General features: G+C 39.5%; 2 pseudogenes and 1 gene segment (V, D, J or C); 1 reads left to right on the forward strand and 2 right to left on the reverse strand.

The window, feature by feature from the left end:
- The window catches only part of LOC120555172, a 194,946-nt pseudogene that overhangs the window by 58,933 nt on the left and 118,302 nt on the right, over window positions 1-17,711 (reverse strand).
- On the forward strand, window positions 12,198-13,113 carry LOC120555146. The segment is given in 2 exon segments: window positions 12,198-12,296; window positions 12,513-13,113. Coding segments are annotated over 2 exon segments (363 nt in total).
- The window catches only part of LOC120555120, a 195,943-nt pseudogene continuing 192,645 nt past the window's right edge, over window positions 14,414-17,711 (reverse strand).

The raw sequence follows: 17,711 nt of genomic DNA on the forward strand, positions 1-17,711 counted from the left end.
TTGTTTTCCTAAAACAATGATGTACAAGACGTTAATGTCCTTTACCTCTTTATATTTCTCACTGATCCCTCAGCTGAATGGATTAATACATCCTCAGCGTCAGTATCAATCATGTGTTCAGAGTCCACGACAATACAATCTGTTTGTATGCAGATTACATTTGATTCAACAATATAATACAATTAGTTTCCCCTCTTGTAGACCATAATCGTATCAGGAATTAAAGCGTGTTTTCTGACTCATATCACTTCCCTCTTAAAGGTCCCATGACATGGTGCTCTTTGGATGCTTTTATATAGGCCTTAGTGGTCCCCTAATACTGTATCTGAAGTCTCTTTTATATAGACCTTAGTGGTCCCCTAATACTGTATCTGAAGTCTCTTTTATATAGACCTTAGTGGTCCCCTAATACTGTATCTGAAGTCTTTTTTATATAGACCTTAGTGGTCCCCTAATACTGTATCTGAAGTCTCTTTTATATAGACCTTAGTGGTCCCCTAATACTGTATCTGAAGTCTCTTTTATATAGACCTTAGTGGTCCCCTAATACTGTATCTGAAGTCTCTTTTATATAGACCTTAGTGGTTCCCTAATACTGTATCTGAAGTCTCTTTCCCAAAATTCAGCCTTGGTGCAGAATTACAGCCACTAGAGCCAGTCCCACAATGAGCTTTCCTTAGGATGTGCCATTTCTGGGTCTGCTGCTATTGAGGAGGAGTTGGGGGCAAGGTGGAGGTTGGGGGTGTGGCCTTGACCAACTGCCACTTTGCTCGTTTGGAAAGCCATGATCTCTCTCCCATGGGTGGGCCAAATTCTCTGGGCGGGCAAATCAGAGAAAGGGGAGGTAACCTTGCTCCTTATGACATCATAAGGAGAAGATTCCAGATCGGCCCATCTGAGCTTTCATTTTCTCAGAGGCAGAGCAGGATACCCAGGGCTCGGTTTACACCTATCGCCATTTCTAGCCACTGGGGGACCATAGGCAGGCTGGTGGGGGGAACTCATATTAATGTTAAAAAACCTCATAAAGTGAAATTTTCATGCCATGGGACCTAAATGTGCAGAAGTCTATTGCACACTTTGTAATGCAGGTGCATAATCACAGTGAGGGACTTCCCTGAATATATGAAATCTAGAAATCCCCTCCTTAACATTTGTAAATGATCAGACAGCTCATCAGATCCCTCCTGTGCACCGTGCACAGATCTCTGATCAACAAGTAAAACAAAGTCTGTTTCAATCCCAGCATCACTGATACACATGTTGAATAGAAACCAGTGGGTTGATTCTCTTGTAGATCACCACATCTGGACAGATGTGTTTTAGTGTAACAGACTGGAGGATGATCTGGGCTTCTCTCCCTCTGTCTCTTACCTTTTAAAATCTGGGTCTGTTGTTGATTTGTCATTCATATATATATATATATATATATATATATATCTTTTTTCTTGTATTTTAAACCTTTACTGACTGACTTGATATTTCACCCTTGTTGGAATCCACTAAACTAATGTTTCTAAACTTACAAAACTATTATTACAATTGCACCATTTTTCTATCATGTTTAAATGCATGATGGAGAAACTGAATCCTTTGTTTACATATGTATGGCTGAGGTTTAAAAATAGAAGAATTTCCATCCTTCTCAAAACATTTTTATTTTTTACCATGACTCATCATCCCAGCTGAAAAGTGGCTTTACTCTCTTTACAAAGCACTGATAATATTTTAATGAAAAATAACAAAATGCATTTTAACCTGCACACCCTTCTGTAAGTCATTTAGGGACTTACAGAATTCTACAAGCAGCAATACCACAGGCCAAGCAATCGGCCTGTTCCAAACAGGTACATTTTCAATGGGCACTGCACTAGTTCTATAGAAATATAAAGAACATAGACACGGTTTTACAGGCAAAAAGCAATACAGTCGCTGCTTCCTAAAACGAAAAAGGAAAGCTGGCAACAAAATACCTGATGCTGTAAATGTTTAAATCACAAAGCTTATCAATATCACTTCCCCATCAGTCAGGCACAACATCTGACCATAATTACGCTTTCTATAAACTGTTGTTGCTTTAGCCTATTATTTCAGTTGCAACCCTGGCAGTGGTAAGCCATCATGTGAGCAATTAAAAAATATAAAAACTTTATTCAAACTGATGTGTCACGTTGGCAACACATGGCTCAAGAAGCAGACAAATAGCCTATATGTAATTCCCTTCGTTGAAAATCAATATCTTTCATAAAAATACCCATCAGGAAATGTTAACAGGGTTGTCTGTCACACCTCTCTCTCCGCGCAACGAGCTACGGCTGATCTTCTAAGAACGGTGATGCTGTTATCAACCCAGTTTTGATTGGTCAGTAGGTGTTCAGCATAAGTTACCACGGCGATTGAACCCGGTAACAACTGATCCACTGTCGTGATATAGAAAACCCTGGGTTTAACCTGAAGTTACCTTGTTAACACCAAATCTTGCTTCGTAGTACAGGCCTGTGGTTACTTTGGAAACTCCACAGACTTCACTATCAACAGTTTTTACCGGAACTACTTTCTATCAAAGAAATAGACCTTATCAAACCCACTGTGATGTAGCAGTTATGGACAGTGCCACTACACGAAAAATATAATTTTTATATATTCAAACATGTCAAAGGTTTTCTATAAAACATGACGTTACATGTTATACCAAGAGTCGTTTTAAAGTCTTTGTGACGAAGAGGGAGAAAGGCCATTAATCATCTGAAACAGAATTAAAACCAGATGTTCTGCATTAGGGCTGATTACTGAAATGTCGACATACTCAAACAAATGTTCTCTCATTCTCTGTCAAAACAAGTGTACAGATCCTTGTTGGTAGAATCTGTCGTTTTGCATTTTAATTTCTACATTTAACACCAGTAATTGTGTGTATGGATCTCAAATGAGAATACAAATGCACATTAGCTGTGTGATGAAGACTATGCAGTTTAATAGGTTTTAGAAATTCAACGGAATCAACTTCACCCAAATTGCCAATGGAAACCAATCCAATTTCTCAATTTCTTTATGCATTATATCATGAATAATTTCTAAAGTCAGTGTTCTCAGCACTGAAGAGGAAACCCCCTGTCCCTGTGGTTGGATCGTCAGAGCATTTCCATAGAGAGCCACTTTGCATCAGCAGCACCATGCTCCAGTGCTCTGGGAGAGTTTATAGTCCTGAGAGTTGAACACTGGATGACTGACAGCTGTCCTTCATGACAACAGAAGACACAGAAATCCTCCTCACCAAAAACATGACTTTGATCTCCGTCCTCATCTGGACTCTCCTCTGCTGCTGCTTCACAGGTAAAGTCCAGAGAATCAAACTCCTCTCCTCTATCAACATCCGTCCCTCTGAAATGAAGCCGACTAAACTGTGATGCTGCTTTTGTTTTTGTCTCTGTATCCTCAGAGTCCAGAGGCCAGGTCACAGTGACTCAGCCTGGAGCAGTGAGCTCTGCTCTGGGAGGCTCCGTCTCCATCAGCTGTAGGACCAGTCAGAGAGTAGCCCAGAATGTTCATGGTTCTAACTTGTTAGCCTGGTACCAACAGAGAGATGGAGAAACTCCTAAACTCATTTACTATGCTACTACTCGACAATCAGGGATTCCAGATCGTTTTACAAGCAGTGGATCAAACTCTGACTTCACTCTGACCATCAGTGGAGTCCAGACTGAAGATGCAGCAGTTTACTACTGTCAGAGTGCTCACTATATCAACAGTCAGTATGTGTTCACACAGTGAAAAGCGTCGTACAAAAACCTCCCTCAGTCAGACTGAACAGAAACTGAACTGACTGCTGCAGCTGGAAGCTACTGCAGAGACTGATACACTTCACTGAGGACACACACACACACACACACACACACACACACACACACACACACACACACACACACACCTTATGACCTGATTCTAGTGGCCACAAAACAAAAGGGGGACACACCATCATCAAGTTTGACAAAACCTATTTATTTAAAACAAATTAAAGGGTTAACTTCAAGTAATGTATGGGCTGTGGATATTAGTAAAGTCAGTATTGTGTGATGTGCATGAGTGGAAAATGTGTATATGTGTGTGTTTTAAAGGTTGATAGGAGCAGAGTAGAGAACTAAAGCAGACGGGAGAGGAGCAAAGCTGCAGCAGAGTGGAGAGTCAGCCAGAGAGAGGGCTGCACTGCATCCAGACTTAAATAACCTCCTGCTACTGGGAACATCCTCAGCTTATATCTTTTGTTTTTTCTAAGACTCCTTTCAGTGAAACGGTAAAAATAATGTATACAGTAAGACTGTTTCCATCAGTTTCATATTAAGTTTCATACATTTGATTTATAGGTTTAGTATTTTATGTACATTCAATGCACCTTCATGTAGACTTTTGTTATTTTCATAATTATTTAAATTTGTATTGAGGTATTCCTTTCAAACTCTAAAACCATTTGCATTAAATGGTTCGCAGAGGTATTGACAGGATTTTACATATTATTTTGATACAAATTAAATATTTACGAAATAGGAATCCTGATTTATCTCAGATGAAGATATACATGCATTACTTTAAATAAAAGGGTTGAACTTTGTTAGAATACTTAAAATATAAGCAGACAGGATTTTTACGATTCAATGACATGTGACATGTCAGATTTCAAAAACACTAACCTGTGTGATAACAACATTGTAAAGCAGCACATGAATAACTCAACAAAACCATATTGGTGTTTTGGCTGTTATTCTTCAAAAAGACATTAAATCTTTGGTTTATAAATCTCAGTTTAGAATCATGATATAACTATATGTTGACGATGCTCTACAATTTCTTTCAAATTCGAACAACTGTATTGAGTAACTTAGATTTACATTTTTAAATTATGTCATAAAAATGTTTCCCTTTCATCCACCCATTCACACCATGTTCATACCTAAATTCAGATAATGTTAAACAGAGAAAATGTCAGGTCAGCCTGAAAGAGTTATAATGTAATTCTTTATGATGTAGCCCTTGCACATACATCCGAAAACCACAGATGTGTTGTAATTTGTATGTATGTATATTTTTATATTTTTTCATATAAACTGTATATCTCTTGATATGGACCTACTTGTGAGTCTGAAATAAAGATTTATTTTGTAAAACCTATATATTTAAACATATAGATGTTGTTAAATAAAGATGCAGATTTGTTTATATGAATCATGCTTTATTGTCTTACAGCATTAACAGCATAAGGATTATTGCAACAAATAAAGCATTGCTATTTCAAGTTGAACACTGTTAAATTGGTCTGATGCCAGAGAGAGAGAGAGAGAGAGAGATAGAGAGAGAGAGAGAGAGAGAGAGAGAGAGAGAGCAGCAGAGAGCAGACTGAGATCAGTATCAGAATGAAACCAGTAGCAGAGTCCCAGTGAGTCAGGTCAGGACTGGGAACACTGGTCTCTCCTCAGTGTCTCTGAGAGCGGAGTCTGGGAGCCCTGGGTGGCCTCACAGGTCACAGAGCCCACCTTCTCCCACTGGTCTTTAGGGAGCCTCAGGGTGCTGCCCAGCTGTATTTGCCGTCCTTCCCCAGCACCCCGGGGTCCTGCTCTCCTCCCCAGCTGCTGCTGCTGCTCCGCCCACCTTCCAGGCCAGACTCCAGTCTGAGGGGAAGCCCTTGTTGGCCAGGCACATGAGCGTGGCCTTCCCCTCCGCAGCTCCTCACTGGAGGGGGCAGCACCGTCGGGTGGGACGGACATCACCTAGGAGACACCAATCAGCTTAGAGGACAGGGACCACACAGCTGTCAATCAACCAGCAGACACTTGGACACCTTGACTGTGTGAGAGTTGGTTTTCTCCTTTAAGGAGTTTCTGTCAGATGGTTTTTCTGCTCCACCAGTCACTCACTCACACATTGTTTCACTTCCCTTTAAGAGCCTCCTCATGTAAATCAGCACAGAGAGAATCATCTACACAATGAGCTGATATATATCAAACTATACACTGGAAATAAAATGTCAACTTTTGGACTAATCTTTAAACCTCCAAACAAAAATCATCACCAACCTAACTATACATTACTTTAAAGTATTTAGTGTAATAGAAACAAATCCAGAAAATGAGCTGACAACATCAAATGTTCTTCATGTGGATTTCGATCATCATTACCAAACTGTTCAAATAGTTTTCAAACTTTGAAACAATACATGACACAGTAAAGAGATGTTGCACATTTTTAAATACGGATCTTTATCTTTGCTCTGTTCAATTGTTTGAATATTTGAATCTTCATTTGCTTTAAACAGTTATCATTGATGTGGAAAAATTAAAAATTAATCTTATAGAACAGTTTTTCAGTTTTATCTTTTCCACACTTCAAGTCATTTAAATTTCAGTTTGACAGAAATGTGTAAAGAAATGTTTAGTGAAGCTGCTCTGAGTTAGTCTCCACGATAAAGGAGGAGAAATAAAAACGTGAATACTAAGAGATATTTCATTAACTGTAAACTGAATTTAAAACATTACTTTACTGTATTTACAATAAAGTTTTTAGTATTTGTGCAGAAACTTACTTCCAACATTCAGTCTGGTTCCTCCACCGAACGTGTACCACAGTGATACAAAGTCATTGAGCCGCAGTACAAAACCTCTCACTGTAGAGAACCACGGCTCTCTGACTTTGTCAGACTGAACTAAACCTACAAGCCCTCAAGATGCTACTTTACCATTAAAGTTGGAAATAATGATTTAACCTCTGACTCAATATTTCATTTTCTTTACAATTCACTTTTTATTTTCTATTTCAACAGCAAATGTAGAGCAAAATATTTCTGTAAAACTTATGGATTAATTTTGGACACTTATGGGAAGTTAAGAGTGCAGAAAGTAGAGGAAGAAAAATAGCTCCTGAAATAAAAGTTTAAAAGTTTGACTTACTTCCAACATTCAGTCTGGTTCCTCCACCAAAAGTCCACCACAGTGATACAAAGTCATTGAGCCGCGTGCACAAAAACTCTCACTGTAGAGAGACACGGCTCTCTGACTTTGACACAAACAAACTCATCAAAATGAGGCTGTTATGAAAAGATAACTGACAATAACACAGTGCTGCAGATTTCCTTAATGCATTTTTTTGTATATGTTAAATTTATGTAATTTCTTCTCTTGCAATTAATTTAAATAAGACAGAATACATTAGATTGGATTGACTTTATTGTCCACTTCAGTGAGAATTTGTCTTTGGCTTCTCCCAAAGTACAGCAACAGTAAATACAATGCACATAACACAGCACAGCATTAAAACCATACAGAATATACAGAATACAATATACAATAGTGTAAATGGGCAGGTAGTAGCAGATAAGTTCTATAAATAATACAAGAAAGCAAATCTTATAAAATAACAAGTGCTCCCTGCAGAGGCGTAGCACAAGATTCTGGGCCCTATGCATTGGCAGTCCTGATGGGCCCTCATGTTCCTCAACAACCCCCAAAAAAAAAAAATCAATCAGATCTTCTCTATCATCTTTCTCTATAAAGGATACATTTGATATTAACCTCTTATCCTAATTGTAACCTAATATAATAAAACATACTAAGATGTTAGTGTTACTTAACACCTTTCAGTCAAAATGGCTAAACATGGTTTGCATTAATTTTGATATAAGCTCCTTGTGTTCAAATCCAAAGAGGAGGATGAGGGGTCTGTTGCTACTCCACTCCCTGGTGGGACAGTTTCTGAAACTGAGGGCCATGTGTTTCACAATGTTAAGATCTGCTTCTAATAAATCTGACATAACTATAATGTTGACATGATATATATCTACCGATGAACTACCAACCTACCTATGACACTGATTAGCCTATTATTGCTGATTATAGACATTAAAGCCTATTCATTTTAAATAAACATGTTTCAAATGAGGCTATTATAATGGTGTGTTGTATGCAAACAGCATTGCTAGTGTAGTTTATTTATTTAGCCTTTACCTCAGACTACATGTATAACCAAATTATCATTTGTAAGTGTATGTTCTGCTCTTTATATAGGTTGTCTCAGTCCGTTTTTAGCACTACCGGTCGAGGAGATATTCAAGCAGTTTAACACCATGGATTTCGTTTTCTAGTTTGTGCTCACCTTTCCTTGAAAAGAAGTCAGTTACCAATTGTTTCCCCTCGTTCTGTTTTCTCTCCTTCTCCTGTCTTTCCTTTCTTTTTTGTTAGCATGATTTGACTTTCTTTGAGAAAGACATTTCTACAGCAGAAGTTTGCGCTGCACCAGATGCTCAACTGAACTAAATAAACAATATGCGTGCAGATGGACTAAACCATTTGGCCCATTAGCAAGGGGTGGGTGAGACCTTTGTCTTTTTTCTATACAAAATGTAGTCAGTCAATCACCCAAGTTATTCAGCCAATACACTAACTTTACATTTCATCTGACACACATTATGAAATTTAATTAGGAAATGAAAATATCCTCTCTCCTCTTGGGCCCTGGTAATCAGTATTGGTTTTACCTCCAGTCCGACGCCCCTGGTTCCCTGATGCAGTCATTCTGTGTTCAATGGCTGTATGGCATAGGGAATAAATACTCCATTACTCCATTACTGTAAATGTTCCAGCAGGTCCATGGGAGCTTAAATCTAAAATTTACTATACTCTGATAAAGTGATTGATCCATTGATGAACAGCATCATCAGAGTAATCCAAGTCCCTGTTGGAGTCAGTCAGAGCATTTCCATAGAGAGCCACTTTGCATCAGCAGCACCATGCTCCAGTGCTCTGGGAGAGTTTATAGTCCTGAGAGTTGAACACTGGATGACTGACAGCTGTCCTTCATGACAACAGAAGACACAGAAATCCTCCTCATCAAAAACATGACTTTGATCTCCGTCCTCATCTGGACTCTCCTCTGCTGCTGCTTCACAGGTAAAGTCCAGAGAATCAAACTCCTCTCCTCTATCAACATCCGTCCCTCTGAAATGAAGCCCGACTAAACCGTGACGCTGCTTTATGTTTTGTCTCTGTGTCCTCAGAGTCCAGAGGCCAGGTCACAGTGACTCAGCCTGGAGCAGTGAGCTCTGCTCTGTGAGGCTCCGTCTCCATCAGCTGTAGGACCAGTCAGAATGTTAACACACTAACTATTTACAGTGGTACCAACAGAGAGATGGAGAAACTCCTAAACTGGATCATTAAATATACTAGCACTTTCGAGAATCAGGGATTCCAGATCGTTTTACAGGCAGTGGATCAAACTCTGACTTCACTCGACCATCAGTGGAGTCCAGACTGAAGATGCAGCAGTTTACTACTGTCAGAGTGGTCACTATATCAACAGCCAGAATGTGTTCACACAGTGAAAAAGCGTCGTACAAAAACCTCCCTCAGTCAGACCGACACGAAACTGAACTGACTGCTGCAGCTGGAAGCTACTGCAGAGACTGATACACTTCACTGAGGACACACACACACACACACACACACACACACAGTTATGACCTGATTCAAGTGGCCACAACAAAGGGAGACACTCTATCATAAAGTTTCACAAAATATAGTTATTTAAAGAAATTAAACCAAATTAAAGGGTTAACTTTAACTAATGTATGGGCTGTGGATATTAGTAAAGCCTGTATTATGTGATGTGCATGAGTGGAAAATATGTGTGTGCAGGTGTTGTAAAGGCTGATAGGAGCAGAGTAGAGAACTAAAGCAGACGGGAGAGGAGCAAAGCTGCAGCAGAGTGGAGAGTCAGCCAGAGAGAGGGCTGCACTGCATCCAGACTTAAATAACCTCCTGCTACTGGGAACATCCTCAGCTGTTCCCAGTTGCTCTAACCATCACCTGCAGAGAGAGCACAGACAGCTGAATCACACAGCTAACTCAAGATGACACCATCCATTCATATCACATTAGAATCTCATGTTCTTATCGGATTCTTGCCAAAGAATCAACAGGAGCCAATTTGGAACTCATAAAAATAATAAAAAAGAAATCTTATAACTGCATCTATATAAAGTATATGCCAAAACACAATTTCTGCTACAAGCAAATAAAAATAAAAAATACATTGAGATCATTCTTGACTCTGGAAACAGCAAAACAATCTATTAACAACGTCCATCCAGTAGCTGTTCAGCTTTCAATCATACCACATGATCTTCAGAGGTGGGACCAAGTCACTAGCCTCGTTTAAGATGGACTGCGCATCGCCTGTAAAGTGGACGAGAGCAGGCCGGAGCAGCTGGGGGCGGTGACAAAATTACGCTGTCAAGTCGGACAGTTTCCAGCCGTTTCCAGTAGCCTTCAGGGTGAACAGGAAGTGACAGAAACACCGTGGTCCGATTCCGATTTAATAAAATGTTATCAGACACATATATCAGCTCCTACACAGGCTCCAGTTGTTTTTATTATGACAGAGTAGCTGTCAGAATGCTCTACATGCGATCTGTTGCTGATTTTAATTAAACAACACACTGTAAATGATCTGTAACCTGAACAGATTTAGTCTCTCTGACTTCTAAACATAACTATCAGCCTCACAACAGGTGTTCTGTACAGGATAAGCCTTTAAATCAGACAAATAGCAGTTAAAATCCATCCAAATCAAAATCAATAAAAAGTGTGTATAAAACGCATCATGTTGAGTCGATTCTGAACCAATCAGCTGTTAGATCAGCTGAGAAGCCGGCGTTTCCCAGCATGCCCTGGGTCCGCCTGGGTCTTGCAGTTGGTGAAAAGCAACTGCGCTGCCTGCGTCTCAGAACTGCGGCCACCTTGATCTCGTGAGATTATCGTTGCCCACGTGTGCATGACGTCAGAGCAAGTCGGGATCAAGTCGGACACAAATCTAACCGGCACGCATTGGGCGCCGATCGCCGGTGATCGATTCTGCGCAGATCTGGATCATCTCAAACGAGCCTACTGTTTTGCAAGTGACAAGTAAGTCCAAGTCTTTCCACTGAAGTTACAAGTCAAGACTAACAAATCCCAAGTGAAGTCCCTAGTCATACACTTTGTATTTAGAGTCCTTTAACAAGTCACAATGCAATCTTCGAATTTCAAATTTAAATGAATGCCTTTGTAAAAGAAGTTGTATCACATGCTACTGAACGTAATAACACTGACACAGCAGTTTACTACTTTCATAATGTATTATGTCTTATTATATTATGTATTATGTTATGCATATTGCCATCCATTTATTTTTTCTTCCCATGTAGTCTTATACGCAAACAAAATTATCTTTTGTGTCATCATTTCCAACTGGCACTCAGCAACATACTGTAACTTCACTTCTTCATGTTTATCTCCGGCATTTGCTGTCCAGTCTGCAGTCTGTCAGATCGGCTAACGTGGATCTAGGTAATGATGCATTCTTGAAGTATCGACTTGCTGGGAATTAATAGCGTTGATTCAGGAGATGAACGGAAATTTATTTTTAATTTCAAAAACTTTGAGACTGAGTCAAGACCAAGACCAGACCAGTGTGAGTCCCACACTGCATGACATGATAAAATGTGGAAAATATTGACCACAGGCACTCCTCAAGTTGATCTGAAATATCCACATCCCCGTAAAAAAAACACCAACAGAAAACAAATTTAAGATGTTTCTTCAATCACCTCTGTCGTTGCCATAAGTGTATCATGAGAAATACCTTGATAAAATAATCAAAAGGAAGTTGTGGCCTTGACCGCTCTTGAAATAAAATCCCATGTCCTCTTTGTCTGAGACAAGACAACACTGAGTTAAAGTGCAGTCGATTCAGAGACGAGACAGAAACCTTCAAAGAGTGGTCTTGAGACCAAGACCGATATTGAGAACTACAACACTGGCCTCAGCCTTCTATAAAGACTTATTAATGCTTCACTTGGTGAAATCTTCACATTACACCCAAGGGATGTCCAACCTGCATTAATATTAATATAACTATCATATATATATATCATTTAAAAAAAAAAAAAAAAAAACATATTACCAAACTGGAAAAAAAAAACACAAGTCACTGGATCAGTTTACTACCAGACTTTTCAATATCCTCTCCATGTGAATATGTAAATATGTAGGTCCATGCTCTCAGCACTGAGGGGGAAACAGCATGACATGTTGAGGACAGCTACAGTTCACTGACTCTGTGTGTTTGCATATGTGTCCTGCCTCTCTGCTCCCAGCCGTTAAGAGGCCAGTGTTGATCAGTGACTGTCCAGGACTTTCAGAGACACTGACACGCTGGCAGCATGATGATGATGTCACTGATTCTACTGCTGGCCACCCTGGGGCTCCTTGTTCAGGGTGAGACTCTCTTCTGAAAACTTTGCTTCAGGATGCAACCAGGTTCACCTCAATGATGATCTGCTATGATGGAGAAAGACTGGAACAAGCAGCATTTACCTTCTTCCATCTCTTCTCCATGTTAAAGAAATGAGACTCTTCTGTTTGGATGTTGATCATCTTTCTCCAAGCTGGATTTGTCTCAATAACCCTTCTGCTCTTTTTCATGTTTTCCAGGTTCATCAGGAGAAATCATCCTGACTCAGTCTCCTGGATCTCAGTCTGTTGCTCCAGGACAGTCTGTCTCTATCAGATGTAAAGCTAGTTCAAGTGTTAGCTATGACTTGCAGTGGTACCTTCAGAAACCTGGAGAATCTCCCAAACTCTTGATTTATAATGCTCAATCCCGTCAGTCTGGAGTTTCAGATCGTTTCAGTGGGACTCAGTCTGGAACTGACTTCACTCTGACCATCAGTGGAGTTCAGACTGAAGATGCAGGAGATTATTATTGTCAACAGGATAACAGCCGCCCGTTCACACAGTGATACAACGTCGTACAAAAACCTCCTCAGCTGGAGAGGAACTGATCTGACTCAACAGCTGCAGAAACCTACAGAAACAGAGACACTTTAGAAGTTTGACTGACACTAAAGTCTATATAAGACAATAATGTCAGGAAATACTGCTCATACTATAGTAAGCTATAATAGTAATCTTGTTGAAAAAGTGTACTTAACAGTGTATTTAAAATTAGATTATCTGAAAATTAGATAAGTCAATAAAGCTAATGCCAGTTTGTTTAGCTGTGAAATCAAATATTTAGTTCCATTTTAGTGTTTAAGTTAATTTTCACATTCAAATAAAATTTGAAATGTATTTAATTTATATTCAAGTCAGTTTATTTTCCATCACACCTTAAGACATGAAATGTTTTTAATGAACTTGTGTTGACAGTGAAATGCATATGTAATGTGATATTTTGAGATCACACAGCTGATAAAATTTTTAATGACATAATATGCTGATGATGTCCTACTTTATAATTCAATTGCAATGATTTCTTCTCAGGCTCTGCAGTTTACCTATACTCTATAAACACATCTAAAAACAATTCAATACAGTAAACACTTCATTTATGAGATACATAGTATATCTGAATTTCATAAAAATATTGATATAATCAGGTTTCCTACAAAAACAAATTTTAAATTACTCCAATGAAGCAGTTTCTAAAGTCACATAAGCTTTAAAGATTTTAGAATAAATGATGGATTTACTTCTATCTTGTCTGGGTCACATTAATGATTCTCTGATTAGTTTTGTGTTTTCAAAATATATTAAAAGGTATTGTGGAGGATTTTCTTTTTCCGGGTGGATCATCAAAATAATTGGTCCTCCTAGTTTCAATCAGTCTGGTGATATGTATACGTAAGGCCGTCGTACGTGCACGTCCCTAGGTAGTTTTCGCTTTCTGCGCATGAGCACTTTCAGGTGTATATGTGTGGTGAGCTACGGTTTCAGCCGTTCATGGAAGCTCGCCGTTCTCAAGACGAGTGTTTTTGGGAGACCATTTCACATGCTGGCGTGCGCTAAAAGCACAGGTTGGGCTTCCCACTGATGCCTCAGTCGCGAAGTTTCTACTCGACAGGTAAAGTTTGGCATGCTATTTGGAGAAATCCTTTAAAAATCACTGCTACTAAAAGTGGATGTAAGCTATGATTAGCGATGCTAGCCCTGGCACAAGTCACGCACCGCACACACACGGTAAACATCTCAATTTCTGAAAAAGTGCAAATCTTCTTTTGGGAAGTAGGCTTGTATGAGCCATGCCGACAGCAACTTGTAAACAGTGCACTCTCGTGCACACGTTTAATAGGCGTTCCCTCTCGGGAGCAGGCAGAGTGTTGCGCATGTGCATTTTTTCAAAAAGTACAGAGGGCGGTTCTGTTCTAAAATTCGGGAAAATCCTCCACAATACCTTTAAACATGCTATTATATTACCTTATTTATTTATTTTTTCGAGAAATGTCCAGGCAGTTTTACATTAAACTCAGTTGAGTTTAACATTTCTAGATTTATGGAATTATTAAGACAGAGATATCTGTTTCTTTTACAATAAAAGACATGGAAACAACTGATTTGATGAAGAGTACTTTATTGTGTTAAAATAATCAAAATTAAAACATGCAACACACTTTATCAATGAAACATGTAAGACAGTGAGTGAGGGAAAGAGATAAACAGAGAGAGAGTTGCAGACTGAGATCGGAGTGAAACCAGTAGCAGAGTCCCAGTGAGTCAGGTCAGGACTGGGAACACTGGTCTTTCCGCAGTGTCTCTGAGAGTGGAGTCTGGGAGCCCTGGGTGGCCTCACAGGTCACAGAGTCCGCCTTCCTCCACTGGTCTGCAGATAGCCTCAGGGTGCTGCTCCAGCTGTATTTGCCGTCCTTCCCCAGCACCCCGGGGCTCCTGCTCTCCTCCCAGCTGCTGCTGCTGCTGCTGCTGCCGTCCACCTTCCAGGCCAGACTCCAGTCTGAGGGGAAGCCCTTGTTGGCCAGGCACATGAGCGTGGCCTTCCCCTTCAGCAGCTCCTCACTGGAGGGGGGCAGCACCGTCAGGGTGGGACGGACATCACCTAGGAGACACCAATCAGCTTAGAGGACAGGGACCACACAGCTGTCAATCAACCAGCAGACGCTTGGACACCTTGACTGTGTGAGAGTTGGTTTTCTCCTTTAAGGAGTTTCTGTCAGATGGTTTTTCTGCTCCACCAGTCACTCACTCACACATTGTTTCACTTCCCTTTAAGAAGCCTCTCATGTAAATCAGCACAGAGAGAATCATCTACACACTGACCCGAAATATATCAAACTATAACTATACTGGAAATAAAATGTCATATGTTTCACAAATTCTAAAACCTTAATCATACATTGCTTTACAGTATTTAGTGGAAACAAACAAATACAAATAATCAACTGACAACAATGAAATGTTCTTCATGTGGATTTCAGACATTATTTAGCAAACTGTTCAAAAGATTTCAAACAACATTTGCAACAATATGACATTATATTCATAGTGTAACATTAAAGACTAACTTAAATATTTTAAGTAGAATATAAGTTTTGTGTTCATCATCAAGTTATTTAAATTGACAGAAATGTTTATTGAAGCTGCTCTGAGTTAGTCTCCATGATAAAGGAGAATGAATAAAAACATGAATACATTTCATCAAGAAAACATATTTATCTGCCCATCCAAAAATGTGATTTAAAACATTACTTCACAATAATGTATTAACTATTGTTTTGCAGGAACTTACTTCCAAATTCCAGTCTGGTTCCTCCACCGAACGTGTACCACAGTGATACAAAGTCATTGAGCCGCCGTACAAAAACCTCTCACTGTAGAGAGACACGGCTCTCTGACTTTGTCAGACTGAACTAAACCTACAAGCCCTCAAGATGCTATTTTACCATTAAAGTTGGAAATAATGATGTATCCTCATTTAATGTTTTACTTACAATTACTTTTTGAATTTATGTTGCTAAAGTGAACTTTGAGTCTTATGGCAAACTTTTTGTGGAAATCCATATCCATGAATATTGAAAGGCAACAATTTTTCTTAGACTGTTGAATATAAAAGAATACAAAGAAAAATAGCTCCTGAAATAAAAAACATTTGACTTACTTCCAAATTCCAGTCTGGTTCCTCCACCGAACGTGTACCACAGTGATACAAAGTCATTGAGCTGCCGTACAAAAACCTCTCACTGTAGAGAGACACGGCTCTCTGACTTTGACACAAACAAACTCACCAAAACACATTCACAGTTTAACCAGTTTATGTCATAACTGGTTAAAATGTTTAAAACTTGATTCACAAACTAGGAAAATGTATTCAATCTTTACTTGAAATGAAATGTTAAACATCTACTAACAATATCAATTTCTCTTTCAGTGAAAATAATTGAAATATTTCTGAAGAAAAATTCCCCAATAAATGCGGCCCAAATGTAAATAATTATCAAAACCATTTTTATTGTTGATGAAGAATGAAATATAATAATTTTTCTTTAAATCTGTCTCACAGTGATTTGACTGATTTGTGTTGTAGTGAATCAGTGGTTCCGGGAGGGTGGCCCAGTGTCCCCTTAATATTAAGCCTCGAGCCCCTACTTTTAGCAAATATATTCGTACATTTTTAAACCCCACCTTTATCCTCAAAGAGGAGATATTATTCATGTACATCGATAAACAAAATGTAGGTTAACACTGAATGAGTGGTCTTGTGTTTATTGTTGTATGAGTATCGTTAGTCTGTTGTAGGAAGCAAACCTATGGAGGGTAGGTGGTTTGTAACAAATACTTAATATATATATTTGGTACCCCTAAAATAGCTTATGGACTCAAACCAAAGACTCGTACAAATGAGCAGCCACATATTCCTAATCAATACTCTGATAAAGTGATTGATCCATTGATGAACAGCATCATCAGAGTAATCCAAGTCCCTGTTGGAGTCAGTCAGAGCATTTCCATAGAGAGCCACTTTGCATCAGCAGCACCATGCTCCAGTGCTCTGGGAGAGTTTATAGTCCTGAGAGTTGAACACTGGATGACTGACAGCTGTCCTTCATGACAACAGAAGACACAGAAATCCTCCTCATCAAAAAAATGACTTTGATCTCCGTCCTCATCTGGACTCTCCTCTGCTGCTGCTTCACAGGTAAAGTCCAGAGAATCAAACTCCTCTCCTCTATCAACATCCGTCCCTCTGAAATGAAGCCGACTAAACCGTGACGCTGCTTTATGTTTTTGTCTCTGTATCCTCAGAGTCCAGAGGCCAGGTCACAGTGACTCAGCCTGGAGCAGTGAGCTCTGCTCTGGGAGGCTCCGTCTCCATCAGCTGTAGGACCAGTCAGGATATTTACAATTCTAACTATTTATCCTGGTACCAACAGAGAGATGGAGAAACTCCTAAACTGCTCATTTACTATACTAGCTCTCGACAATCAGGGATTCCAGATCGTTTTACAGGCAGTGGATCAAACTCTGACTTCACTCTGACCATCAGTGGAGTCCAGACTGAAGATGCAGCAGTTTACTACTGTCAGAGTGGACATTACATCAACAGTCAGTATGTGTTCACACAGTGAAAAAGCATCGTACAAAAACCTCCCTCAGTCAGACTGAACAGAAACTGAACTGACTGCTGCAGCTGGAAGCTACTGCAGAGACTGATACACTTCACTGAGGACACACACACACACACACACACACACACACACACACACACACACACACACACACACACACACACACGTACACACACACACACACACGTACACACACAAAAACACACACACCCTGTAAGACTATGAGATAAGATCAACTTTTTGTTCCACAATGTGTGTGAAAAACATCCATAGA

This window comes from Perca fluviatilis, unplaced genomic scaffold (genome assembly GCF_010015445.1).
Source record: "Perca fluviatilis unplaced genomic scaffold, GENO_Pfluv_1.0 PFLUV_unplaced_scaf_2, whole genome shotgun sequence".
Taxonomy (NCBI): Eukaryota; Metazoa; Chordata; class Actinopteri; order Perciformes; family Percidae; genus Perca; species Perca fluviatilis.